Source organism: Berghia stephanieae, chromosome 4 (assembly GCF_034508935.2).
Source record: "Berghia stephanieae isolate SIO BIC M18660-M18661 chromosome 4, UCSD_Bste_1.3, whole genome shotgun sequence".
In the NCBI taxonomy this organism is placed as follows: Eukaryota; Metazoa; Mollusca; class Gastropoda; order Nudibranchia; family Aeolidiidae; genus Berghia; species Berghia stephanieae.
The window spans coordinates 38,284,894-38,299,893 of NC_088363.1; the positions used below are offsets into that span (position 1 = coordinate 38,284,894).

Below are 15,000 nucleotides of genomic sequence, written 5' to 3' on the forward strand. Positions count from 1 at the left end.
ATACGATGCTAGTCTTTAACAAAGTACGTTTTTTCAACCAGTTCTGACAAACGCAACATCTCTGTTAGATGAACAGAAGGTCAATATAAACAAAACCTCTCTGTGGCAGGTACATGTGTAGGAATAATTATATTTTAGGGGGAAGATCTTCCAACTGAGCAAAATACCTAATTACTGCCAATTATGTCTGTTGGCATTTAGGGCAGCAACGGAGGACCTTCCATCTTCCTCTATACGTGACCATCATCTTCAGGGAGCCCCATGTCTCCTCTCCCTCTCTCATATCTCTCTTCACTGTTCTTCTTCAAGTTGCCCTGGGCCCTCCTCTTCTTTTCTTTCCTTTCGATGCTCAACAGCAAAAGAGGACCCAAAAAAATGTTCTAAAAATAATAATAATAATAATGATAATAATGATAATAATAATAATAATGATAAATAATAATAATAATAATATATAATAAATAATAATAATAATAATAATAATAATAATAATAATAATAATAATAATAATAATAATAATAATAATAATAATATGATGATATGAAAAATAATAATAATAATAATAATAATAATAATAATAATAATAATAATAATAATAATAATAATAATAATAATAATAATTAATAATATAATAATAATATATACTATATTCATTTTAAAAAATGGAAATTCGTTTCCAGACGTGGCTTGCATGAACATGTATAAACACAAAGTTGAGAATCTATGGCGACAATGTATATGCAAATACACAAAAATGTAAAAATATACAACCAAGAACCAATAGCAACACTTTCTATATTAATTTGATAAATTGAGATAGGCCATACCTCTGGCATTTAGTCCGAACTTGTCTGTGTATATTTAACAGATAGTATTTAATTTAAATCACATTTGCGCGTTAAAATATTTACAAAAATGATATTTCAGACTGAAGAGTTCGACTGGGACAAATCCATCGAGTCCATCATTTTCTCGTCCTTTTTCTACGGATACATCGTCACACAAATTCCTGGCGGTTGGATTTCTGGAAAGTTTGGTGCCAAATATGTACTGGGTGGTGGTCTACTTATAGCAGCTATTGCAACTTTGTTGGTTCCGGTGTCTGCCAGATGGGATTACCGAATGGTCGTCGCTCTCAGAGTAATCATGGGAATAGCTGATGTAAGGCAGTTACATCAAAATGTCATAATTTAAGATTCATGTACTCTTGCTTTTTGGGGCCTTCGGCCGGAAAATTTGGCGCCAAATTCATACTAAGCGACAGCCTACATAATACATCTATAGAAACCTTGTTGGTTCCAGTATCTGCTAGATGTATTACTGAATAGTCGGCGCCGAAATGTACATATATGCAGGTCTGACATCTGAACGTAAATTAACATTGTTGTAATAGACAATATTTTGATTCATTGTTTTTTAGATTTCCATTACTACAATGGGCCCGTGATAATTTGGGTTATCAGATCTGTAAATAAGTGCACATCAGCCGTTGCTCTTAGATTTATAATGGAAATGGCTTAGGTAAAACAAATATATTAATTAAAGAGGTAAAATATAGGATTCTTTCATTGCTTTGGATAAATTACACGAGTTATTTTACTGCGTCACTAAACACCACGAACTTGAGAATGAGTATTAATACGCGCTAAAAATAACAAATTAAATAAATCTATAGCCATGAAAGAATACCTATCAAAGTAAGATTACTAGATATTTTGCAATCATAAAGTTGTAAAAGGCTTTATTGTGCCGTGAATTCGTTATCTATAATGATCATGTTAGAAAATATATGTTCCTTCATTATCAAAACATTAGAGACAGTGCTCTTCCCTTGGGAATTCCAAATTTAAATTGGATTTTTGTATTCATACGAACCAAAACATAATTTCAGATGGCCAATCAGCCGTGGGGTTCTCCAACCTCTATTTAAAGACAATGAAATAAACGAAAGTAGTTTACAATAGTTAAATAACTCTTTTCAAAGTCTCCGAGATATTATTAAACGATATTCTTTACTAAGTAATGGTAATAGAACAAGTACAAGCTTATACATACCTCGGCCAGTACATCACAGGAGAAGGCAGATCTATGCTGAGGTCAAAAGAAGGATCAGCACTTCCAAAAAGAACTTCATAAAAATGAGAAAAATCTTCACTGGCTTAAACAAAAACAAAAATGTGTATAGCTAAATGTTACATATGCATTCCTGTGGAACATGGACCATAACGAAGGAGATAGGAATAAACATTGATGCCTTTGAGATTTGGGTGTACCCCAGGATTCTGATAGTACCATGGATCGGAAAGAAATAAAATATTCTGGTTCTTATTGATGCAGGCCAAAGATCCAGAAAACTGTTGGCAGAAGTTAAAATTAGAAAACTGAACTATGATAGACACATTCGGAGACACAACACCATCCAAAAACCAGTGCTAGAAGGAAAAGTAGCTGAAAGAAAGGCACGAGGCAAACCAAGGAAGTCCTGGATAGGATAAATGTGGAGGCAACAACTGGCAAAAAAGATAATCGACTGCTCGGTAATGGCCCTTGAGCGTGAAGAACTGCGTTCCATGACAGTCAACCTCTGTAGGGAGACGGAACTCCGGTAAGCTAAGGTCAGGTATGATTTTCCAAGATTGAGGTGGAATAATGTATATCTAACATGTTTTTACTATGCCAGACTATATTATATTATAGGTGCTAGCTTTATCGCACTTGATGTTATATCAAAGTGTTGCATTGGGTGTAATTTGTTTGTTTTTTATTTGGCCTCCTCGCTAATTCATTTCTCTTCAATCTCTAATTGATTTCGTACCATATCATGAAAATTACTCGTGAAGGTAATTAAGATATATAACTATTATAAACAAGGGTTGTGGTGAGAATGATTGTGATGATGTTTTTGTTGATTATGATGTTGACGATTATGAGGATAATGATAATGGTGATGATGATGATGATGATGATGATGATGATGATGATGATGATGATGATGATGATGATGATGATGATGATGATGATGATCAAAGAGGAATAAGAGGAGGATGACGACAATGATGAGGATGAGGATATTTCTTGTTGAATACAGGGCGTGGTTGTTCCAAGTATGCTGGGTATGTGGGGAAAATGGGCTCCAATCAACGAGAGAACTCGACTGTTGGCACTTACCTTCTCTGGTAGGTAGAAAACATGCTTCCATTTCAACAAACACACAAATACTCCACCACCACCACAATCACCATCATCATCATTATCATCATCATCATCATCATCATCCTCATCATCATCATCATCAACATCATCATCATCATCGTTGTCGTCGTCGTCATCATCATCATCATCATCATCATCATCATCATCACCATCATCATCACCATTATCATTATCATCACCATCATTAACCACAATATTTTAAGATCATTTGCCCTTCATATTTTAAACCTCGACGAAAATCTTGCCATAATTTTATTTTATTGGTGTCTATGACAATGTCAGTAGAACATAGAATATTTCAGGATAGATGTTGAGTTCCTCAGTTCATACACTGCCCATGAGTAACAGATTCCCTGTTGAAAAGAGGACAAAGTCTTTATTTCTAGGAAGATTGGGAGATGTTTCAGAAGTCCTGGATATTTCTATATCTCCCAAAAAGGAACACTTTGGATGATTTTAAAACTAACATTTACACATTCAACAAGCCATAAAAAAATAATTAAATGTTTCATCACGGCTTCCTCGTTTCGAGCATGTCCATTTTTGACAATCTTTATAAGAACGATTAGGAAAATAAATTAAGGCTGGTTTTCAAAAACTGTTTAAGTCGATTTCTACTTTTTGAGATTTTCCATCCATGAGATAAATTGAAATGTAATGTTTATTCAAATTACACAAGAATTTCCCAAGATTTGTGTGAATTTGAAGTTTAAATATGATAAAACAATAGACCGAATGAGACGTTGTAGGGGAAATAATCCTCAATATCTCAAAATGGGAAAAACGGAGTAAATGAGTTTTGGAAACCACTCTTCAAATATAACGAGGTTAGAATTGTAACTAATATGTTGGGCATTTTTCCCCGTGGATTCAACAGAATTAATGTGTTCGCATATTTTTATTTATTCCCTCAGCAAAGCAAAGAGACCGGATTCCCATTTATTATAGTACAAAGACTGTTTAGCGTACTTTGTTTACACTAGCACTTTTTCAATTGACATATCATACCCTAGTACCATATCCTAAGATCGTTTGGTCCATTTAGCGCTATAGAAACCCGGATAAACTCCGACTCCATGGGCCTAATGGCTCTGAAGGACAACTCTTGCAATATTCGTCACGGCCCCTATACCCTATAACAAGTAAATGTTTCCAGTTAATCACAGCTATATAAATTATATATATATATATATATATATATATATATGTGTGTGTGTGTGTGTGTGTGTGTGTATAAAGCTATATGAATAGATATACAAGGGCCATGTATGCATGTGTGATTTAATGTGTGTGCGTGTCTATGCACGTGTATGCGTCTCCTATATTATCATTGTATTTTTTTTTCTATTGGTTTCAATGTAAACCAAATTCCATTTCCATTTTCACTGGACTAAAAAATTCTAATACTAAAGTCATAAATATTATCCTATACAAATGTCCAGGCGCACCGCTTGGTACCATCATCACTTTCATCTTATCTGGCATATTGTGTGCTGATGGCTTCGATAATGGTTGGGGCTCCATCTTCTATGTCACAGGTACCGCACTTCAGATTATTATTGTTATTATTATTATTATTATTATTATTATTATTATTATTATTATTATTATTATTATTATTAGTATTATTATTATTATTATTATTATTATTATTATTATTATTATTATTATTATTATTATTATTATTATTATTATTATCATTATTATTATTGTTATTATTATTATTATTATTATTGAGAAAATTTGAATATAACTTTGATCTTTACGCTATTCTGGATAGATAGATAGATAGAAAGATAGATAGATAGATAGATAGATAGATAGATAGATAGATAGATAGATAGATAGATAGATAGATAGATAGATAGATAGATAAACTCTGACTGCAAGTCCCAGGTTTGATAGTTTTTCTGCCAAGATGAGGGTCATTTAAATCGGACCATATATAAAGGACGAGTTTTCTGGCCAATTTTTTTAATATACGCGTCTTTTCAGAGCATGCCAGTAAGCTGTTTAACAAGTATTGAGAAAAGTGACAGTGACATTGAATGATGGTGGTGATGGTGATGGTAGAATTGTTTGAAAAAAAAAGGTGGGGTTTTTGGACATAATATTTATACTGGGAGGAATTTTTATATCAAAAAGTTAAAAGTGTTTTTAGTTGTTCGGGCAATATTATGAGTGAATACATAATTTGCTGCCTGAATTCAGTCCCTTGATTAGTGAATAATAATAATAATAATAATAATAATAATAATAATAATCACAAGGTAGGAAACGTACTGGACTGTCGTGTAAGCGGTGTTGTTTCTTCCAATGAAATTAAATGGTCTACTTACTTACCTAGGTACCGACTTAATCCTCTTCGGGCCTTGAGGCACATAGGACATCCACCAGACATTTGCTCCATGTTTTTTCTGTCGGCTATTACGGTGGTTGTATTCCAGGACAGGTCTACTTCCTTTATTTATTTTTCGATGGCCCTCCGCCAGATTTCTTTGGATTTCCCCCGATTTCCCTTCCCATCTGCTGTCCAGTACAGGGCTGTCTTGGGAAGTGACCCCTTTTCTGCTCTGGCCATATTATGACCCAGCCAACGCCATTTTCTTTTTATTAGGCTTTCAATGCTAGTGTAGTCAGAATTCTTTAATGGATCCACTGTTTTTATCTTTGTAGGCCAAAATATGTTGACAATTCTTTTTAGAAACTTGTTTTGGAAGATAATATGAAAAAAATGTGATAAAAAGTCATCATTTGACCAACAAACCCTCTGTTTATATTTTTGTCGGCCAAAATATGTTGAAAATTCTTTTTAAATGGTCTAAGTTCCCCTTACATTCGTATTCACTGCATTGTTACACAATTAAGACACAATATCGATGTCAAACCTACTTCCCAAATAACAAATACTGGAATCAAAAATACCACGTTGAACTTGTTATTCAATTACTATTCCAGTACTCGCCGGATTCTTGCGCGCTCTCGGGAAAAGCCAAAAAGTGCGCTGGAATCCACGCGGGCCGAAATCCGATGAGATCCATTAGAGATAAACAATACATTCAGTCACCCAGCTTCAGCGTGTCGTATTTCAGAGCGTGTCGTATTTCAGAGCGTGCTGGAATTCGACGTGCTATATTCCAACGACTACTGTATATTATATTGGCGACTTTGTGGTCTTATGGTATCCCATTCGGCGTTTAACCAGTAGGTGAAAGTTTCAAGTCTCACTGTGAACAGTTCAAAGTGAAGTCTTTGGAACTTAGAAAATAATCAAATTTTACCATACTTAGTAAGTAGTAGTGGATGGGGGAGAGGTGGCTGAGTGGACAACGTATTGTGTGACAAGGAAAGATTTAGTGGAGGGGGTTCTATTGGGCAAGATTATTAACCCCCAATTTGCTCACATTGGACTCATAGATGATTCCTTTTGATTAGATGAGTATAAGAATGAATTCTTGGGCTTTTGTGTTTGAAATTTCAAACTCCGTTCCCGGCGCGTAATCCTAAGGTCGCGCAGGAGTATATTGGGAACGTATTCTAAACTCCAAAAGTCGGAATTCAATAATCTTATATTATTGCTACTCGCATTTTAGGTGGCGCTGGCGTACTATTGTGTGCAGTATGGTTTTACCTGGTATCCAACTCTCCAGACAGCCATCCTACGATATCCAAGGCAGAGAGGGATTACATTAACAAAAGTATTAAAAACGATACCGTCAAGGTTGGTATAATTTACTCCCTGCTGTTAGCAGTCAATAACAATAGACATATGATTGATAATATCATTGATTCATCACAATTCACCTCTCTCTCTCTCTCTCTCTCTCTCTCTCTCTCTCTCTCTCTCTCTCTCTCTCTCTCTCTCTCTCTCTCTCTCTCTCTCTTTAGATTCAAACTTTGCTTATCCAGGTGAAATACTGATGTTAAACAGAAATCTTTACAATTTGGATTCGAACCAAAGATGGAAAGTTCTCTGGATAGTTTTATAACGTTGACATAGAGTTGTATTATCTTAGAATTTCATATGACTAGTAATGTTGTGTTGCTCATTTGTTTAATGATTATTGATAGTACTATTGATAGATGTAAATGTTGCTGCTCGAAGATCGAAGAAAAAAATAGCAATGTGAAATTGAATGTAAGCTTCACATTAATAAACGAAAACAGATAAAATGGACGTTTCGGGTTTTCCCTTGATCAATACAGGAGGACGAATGAAACACTCCAGACGAATGAGATAATGTGGTAGTGGCGATGTTAAGATGAATAAACAAAAACACTGATGGCAGGAAAAAAGGGACAAATGGGCTATTTCCTGCCCTTTAATGTTTTTGTTTATTCATCTTAACAAAGCCACTACCACAGTATCTCATTCGTCTGTAGTATTTCATTCATCCTGTTTTGTTGATAAAGGGGAAACCCTAAACGTCCATTTTATATATTTTCGTATTGAAGCTTACATTCAATTTGACATTGTTTAACATCTGCAATGATCTACTTGGACGTGAAAGATGCACTTCATTACCATCTACAACAAATCAAAGAGACTTGCCAAACAAATTTGTCAACTTTTTAAAAGACATAACATTCGTTCAGAACTAGACCGGCATGAACCATTTATAGATACAAATACATTCTGCGGTACCCCTTTAGACAAGGTCCAACCAGTTTTACATAATTTTATAAAAGAGTTGATAACAAAATGCCCCATTTAAATCCTGCGACCTTGATCTCCTACCAGCACAGCTTTTGGCGAGCTCCATCGATACATTATTACCATCCATTACATCAATCATAAATACATCCATACTGACTGGCGAAGTTCTATCGTGCTTTAAAATTGCCTTCGTCAAGCCACTTCTGAAGAAACCATCACTGGACCACAGTATATTAAACATTTATCGTCCTGTATCAAATTTACCTTTTTAGTCAAAACTTTTGGAGAAGGTAGTACTGACACAATTAACATCTCATCTTAAGAACAACAGTTTGGAACAACCCTTTCAGTCAGCCTACAAACATCAACACAGTACTGAAACGGCGCTTCTTAAAATCTTCAATGACTTGTTATGTAATGCTGATACTAACAATATCAATGTATTATGCCTTTTAGATCTTTCAGCTGCCTTTGACTGTTCTTGGCCCTGTCCTTTTTACTGTATATATGCAGCCTCTTTCTAGTGGGATATCCAGATTCAATCTGATTTATCATTTTTATGCAGATGATACGCAAATATATAATTCAGCACCCGTTAGTAATTTACATTTCTTAATACAACGAACGACGAGCTGTTTTAATGAGATTAAATCTTGGATGTACCATAATAAGTTAAAATTAAATGATAGTAAAACTGAGATTTTAATGTGTGAAAGGCCGAGTATCCTTAAACAGGCAACTAAATCACCATGTAGCAGAACTTTTAATTAATTCCCTTGTTTTATTTAAATTGGACTATTGTAACTCCCTATGGGCGAATTTAACTAAAGACAAAATGAGCAAACTTCAGGTTACTCAAAATAACGCATTGTACGCAATAACAAAAAATACCAATCAGCAACTGTCCTTCTCAGTGAGTTACATTGGCTTCCTGTGGAAAAAAGAGTTGCCTATAAGATTTGTACTGTTGTCTACACATCCTTGAGCACCAATAGTCCTACCTATATTAAAGAATTTCTAAACACATATGTCCCCAATAGAAATTTGAGGCCAAGCACTGACCAATCAATCCCTGTCAAACCTAAGCCATTGCGTAAAATAAGTGAAAAATCTTTCAAATTTCCGCCCCCCCCCCCCCACCATTTTTGGAACTCTCTCCCACCACACGTGAGATGCTCGAATTCGTTGACAAGGTTCAAATATCGCTTAAAGTTCTATCTTTTTACGTCATAATGTTGCAATACTACTATCATATTTTGTTGTTGTCAAATTGAATTCGTATCACGTTTCCATAAAACTTGTCTTACTGTAATATGTTTTGTTTTAAATCACCGTAAAGCGCTTAGAGCCTGTGACAACGGGGTAAAGCGCTATATAAATGCCATTTATTATTATTATTATTATAGATAACTTTGTATTGTTTAAATCGATGTCATTCGAATGATACAATGTTAATATTAACATCGAGCCAAAGCCATGTTATGTTCTATAAGTTTTAAGTCGTACAAGTTTCATCTTCACGTCCACTTTCTTGACGCTGTTTTTAGATTTTAGATTAGTCTGTTACATTGTTGATGGTAGTACACACATGTAATATATATATATATATATATATATATATATATATATATATATATATATATATATATATATATATATATATATCAATCGGGATAACTCTGCCTAAAGGGGAAACTTCACTTTAAATTTTTAAATTTAGATTTATTTTGTACATCACAAACTTTGAAGAAGGATCTTTGTTTACTTAGTAAGAACATAAAGTTGTTTTGTAGAGAGCTTGTTTGAGTTTGTTTGTTTTTTTAAACATTTTTTTCTGCTGGGTAAGCCTGCCATTTTGGAAAAATACTGAAAATGCTCGGTAAGGAGAGAGTTTAAAAAGTAGTTTTTAACCAGGAAAACAACTACAACAACGCTGAGATTACTCAAAATATTCCAAAACTCACATATAGGGGCAACTTTTCCCTTTAAAGCAAAGTTACCCCCTGTTGACGGTATGTATTATTATTTCTCTTCTCTACATCAGAATTTTAAAGTACCATGGCGGGCTCTTCTGACATCACGTGCATTGTTGGCGTGCGTCACTGCTCACGTGTGCCACAACTGGATGTATTATACAATGCTCACTGGTCTCCCAAGCTACATGAAAGAAGTACTCAAGTTTGACATCAAGCAGGTAAAGAAATCATGCCATAAGTAGTTGAAAATTCTCTTAAAGCTGCCAAGATAGGCGGTAAGGCCAAACATGTGGATGGAATCCTTGTGATCCGACGTACACTTCTTTGCAGGAATCTTTAGCCAACACTTAACATGTAGGAGGGGGGGGGCCGAAGTGGCCAAGTGGTTAAGGCATTGCACTGTCACCCGGAAGGTCCCCAGTTCCAGCTCATTGGGCAAGATTATTAACCCCTTCGTATATGGAAAACTTCAGAAATCATTCCTGTCCCCAAAAAATACAAAGTAAAATCAATGAATGATCTGAGACATGTCGCTCTCACATCAATTGTTATGAAATGTTTTGAAAAAACTTATTTTGTTACGAATCAATAACCTTGTTAGACCTCTTTTGGACCATTATCAATTTGCTTACCAAAGTAAGCGCAGTGTAGAAGATGCCATCTTAGTTTTTACAAATAACATCTACAAACATTTAGACACGCCTAAAAAGCTACTGCAGAATTCTTTTTGTTGATTTTTCATCCGCATTTAATACGATTCAGCACCACCTCCTTGCTCATAAACTTTCTACGTTTAAAATTAATCCTTATATCATCTCCGGGGTGCTAGACTTCCTTACAAATAGACTACAATATATACAAGTAAGAGGAGATGTCTCCAATAACATAACTATACATATTGGTGCTCCGCAAGGCTGTGTAAACTCTCCCATGCTCTTTATACTTTATACAAACGACTGTAAAAGCGCAGATCTAAACATACCCCTTATAAAATTTGCTGACGATACTACTCTACAACGACTAATTACTAATAATGACGAAATAAATTATAAGGAAGAAATAAATAAATATGTTTCTTGGTGCGGCAATAGCCACCTTGAATTGAATGTAAGTAAGACCAAAGAATTAAGTATAGACTTTAGAAAAGATAAGAATACAAAAGATCAGATTACTATTAAAAATGTTTAAGTAATACAATAAGTAGTAAAATACAAATATCTAGGAATCACCATGGACAACAAATTACGGTGGGACGTACATACCTGTTATATTCAATAGTAAAAGTAATCAAAGAATGTACTTTTTACGAAAATTGTCCCAACTCAACATCGACAAAACACTTTGTAAGTTATCATATAGATCTGTAATAGAAAGTGTTTTGGGTTTTTTTTTTTTTTTGTATTACTGTCTGCGGGGGGGGGGGGGGGGGTTGGTGTATTGTCTGAGCTCAGCAAAAGCTAACTTTGATAGGACTATTAAAAGATCTAACAAACTCACCACAGGATCCATGTCTTTTAATGTTTTATATACAGAATGCTGCTTAAGAAAATTGGAAATATTTTAGATAATTCAACACATCCTTTAAATTATCAGATTTCTAAGTCGAACAGAAGTGACCGATTGTTGTCTATCAGAACAAAAAGTGAAAGACACCTCCGATCCGTTTTACCTTACAGTTGCAGAATTTTTAATAAGGAAAATAATTCATAAATTTTGGTCTACGTCTCTTTTAACTTTGAATCCTTCTCTTTAAAATAACTCCATACCCACAATTTTTGAACATCAATTTATAAAATCGCTTACTACAACTTTTCAATTTACCTATTTAATCTACATAATGTGCCGTGTAATTTATACAGTAATTTTTCTCAATCAATTTACAATATTATTATACTTTATCTAATTCTTAGTTTTTTACTAATATTTTTTCTTATATGTTGACATCAATTTACACTTTACTAGATTATTGGCTAGGGCTATTGGTCAATACTGACCCCCAGACGCTAGCACCTGCGGGTCAGTACTGACAAACACGCACCAGCGCCTGGGGGGTCAGTACTCACCAATAGGTCCTGGTATTTATTGGTCATTATTAAACAACAGGTGCCACCGCCCACAGACAACCTCTCTTCGGTCTGTGCCACCGCCCGCCATTGATCAGCACTGACGAACATCAGGCCTGTTCGTCAGTGCAACAAAGACCTCTTCGCACTTATTCGTCACTCCCTAAAGTATTCCACTAAAAACAAAACAATTAAAATCCCAGACCAACTTATCCGATGACACTCAGTAACACTTGGTCACTTAGATAAGTTTGATTTCTAACGCGTTAAATGCCGTTGTTTCAAGACACCATAAGATTCTTTTTTATTTTATGTTGTCCATGCTATTTCTTTGGGGTTTTTTTTTTTTTTTTGGTTTTTTTTTTTTTTTTGTTTTTTTTTTTGTTTTGCTTTTTCGTATATTTTCGTTATTGCTTAAATCAAAGAAAAATAGAGGAAAATATGTTAGATAATATTTCTTGTTACGATTCTTTTATAATACTTTGTCCATTCTATTGATGAGTTGTTTTTTTAATTTTTTGTTGGAACTGTGTTTTAAGTCCACCAGTGGACTGAAAGCACAGCTGTACATTCAGTCCACCGGAAATAAAAATTGTACTTATCTTAACGAATACTGACGACATTAATACTGAGCTTATTATAGGTATCATCAGAAATGGACAGACATAATTTAAGTCAATTCAGCGGCTTAACAATATCGTTTACAGCGTTTTATTTACTCTCGGAAAATCTTGATTGAGAGTTGTTCGAAACGGGCGCCTGAAATAGACCTCAATTCTCGAAACTGATTTATCAAACTTGACGAGATTCTTAGCGTGACTTTTAACATTTTTTATTTATTTACTTTTACTCACTTTGATGATTACTATTTTAATTTAGAACACAGTGTGACGTCAAAATTTATTGCCTTGCGCATTTTTTGTACGTAACAATATGACTCCGGAGAAAAACAAAACAAAAACGAACAAACAAAACAAAAACCAACAAAAAAAAAGAGAACAACTTCATAGTTATAGGGTCTTGAATATGCTTAAGGGAGCGTCAGAGAGAGAGAGAGAGAGAGAGAGAGAGAGAGAGAGAGAGAGAGAGAGAGAGAGAGAGAGAGAGAGAGACGACTGCTTTGTAGCTACTTGTACTCGCACAATTTTATTTTTTTCTGAGGCACAGTCGTGCTCGATGTGAAAAGAGAACCTTACTTTAGCAAACAATACTAAAACTCTGATCTCCTTGGAGAACTCAATCGGTTTTGTTAATCACAAAAATTCTAACGGACTAGGAGTAATTTAATATAGATATAAATGTTAATTTTAAATTAATTGGAGAAACATTATTCTCTGTGTGGTAAATTTTGGTCAAATTGGCTAGGCCAATAGCTATCTGGCAGCAGGCGCCCGATTTCGAACAACTCTCAATCAAGACTTTCCGAGAGTAAACAAAATGTTGTAAATGATGTCATTAAGCCGTTGAATTGCCATAAATTATCTGGGGGTCAGTACTGACGAATAGCCACTCCGTTACTAGATATCTATATCTTTACAATTATATAATCTGTATGTCCCTTGAAATTTATACTATGTAATAATTCTTACAGCTTACAATATATTACACTATACCTATTACCAAATTTTACTTTACCACATTATATTTACGTACATTATTATGTTTATGTATGTATCATTGTCGGCATTTTATACGTCTGTACAAAAATTTCCTTTTGGATGAATAAAGTACATAATAATAATAATAATAATAATAATAATAATAATAATAATAATAATAATAATAATAATAATAATAATAATAATAATAATAATAATAATAATAATAATAATAATTATTATTATATTATTATTATTATTATTATTATTATTATTATTACTATATTATTATTATTATTATTATTATTATTATTATTATTATTATTATTATTATAATTATTTGCTCACTTGGACAACATGGGTGAAGTATAAGGTTATCTATATACCTTCGTGGCGGAAGGGCATTGTTTTTTAACATTTAGGAGGAGAAATGACGCATGTTAGGAGATATTACATTCTTTTTTTTTTCAACAGACTGTCATCTGCATATTTTGCGGCCGCAAATATCAGGGCGATCTGCAAATTTTGGCAAATTTCCCAAAATAGGCAAATCGTGGCAAATTTTGGGAAAATTGGCAAATCGCGTGACAAATTTTGAGAAAAAAAAAAGAAGCGAAAATAACATAACGAAAAAAAAGTGCGAAACTTGATAAATGTTGCAGCTTTGCCTGGGCCCAAACCAAGGGAAGCTACTCTCTACGGATAATGATCCTTTAAAATCTTTGTAACAACGCTATTCATAATGTAGCCTCCTTAAATGTAATAAATTGTCTTTTATATTTTTTTTCTGTATCGCGTGTTAATTTTTACTGAAATGCTTAGTTCTCCTCGGCAAATTTTTGGGCAAATTTTGGTCTTTTTGGCAAATTTCTTGGCAACTTTCGGGGGGGGGGGGTTTGGCAAATTTTGGCAAATTTTAGGGCCCAATTTGGCAAAAATGCAGATGACAGAACAGAGATAACGCTGTTATCGGTCAGATATACTCATCTTGTACATGAGTCCGGTGAGAGACTGTGAGCTAAGAGCCTTTTCCAAGGACACAACCATACGCTTCTCAAAGCGAGACTCGATCCTCCTCCCGGTCTGAAGGCGGGTATCATACCACATGATCACATATCCACACAAGAGGAACAAACAAATCACACAACAATGGGAGCGATCAATATTCATGTTTTCGTCCAACCTAGTCATCGATCACATTCTTTGTTGCTGTACAACGAGTGGACATTTCTCAATAAATGTAAACACACTGCTGTGTTTATGAAAGTTGTAAACATACCCATGAGTCATGCTAAGCAAAATGACCAATTGTGATGTTGGATATTTCTCAAACTGTGAACGCGTTTCACTATGTGGGTCATTCTGAGCACATATTCCAATGTGACCAATGACCTCGAGCATATGGAAAGGAAATATAGATCGCTCCCATTAGTTGAGGGAATCTCACAAGGTTCAACTGACAGACTTTTCAATTAGGGTGCCATTGGGACTCA

At 34.3% G+C, this 15,000-nt stretch overlaps 1 protein-coding gene across 1 annotated transcript in view; it reads left to right on the top strand.

Annotated features, from left to right (window-relative positions):
• Positions 1 to 15,000, top strand: part of LOC144972003 (sialin-like) — a 28,935-nt gene that overhangs the window by 10,581 nt on the left and 3,354 nt on the right. The window contains exons 4-8 of the mRNA XM_078913083.1: positions 928 to 1,161; positions 3,089 to 3,176; positions 4,656 to 4,751; positions 6,807 to 6,934; positions 9,915 to 10,064. Coding sequence (XP_078769209.1) covers positions 928 to 1,161; positions 3,089 to 3,176; positions 4,656 to 4,751; positions 6,807 to 6,934; positions 9,915 to 10,064 — 696 coding nt within the window. The remainder of the gene's footprint in view (positions 1 to 927; positions 1,162 to 3,088; positions 3,177 to 4,655; positions 4,752 to 6,806; positions 6,935 to 9,914; positions 10,065 to 15,000) is intronic.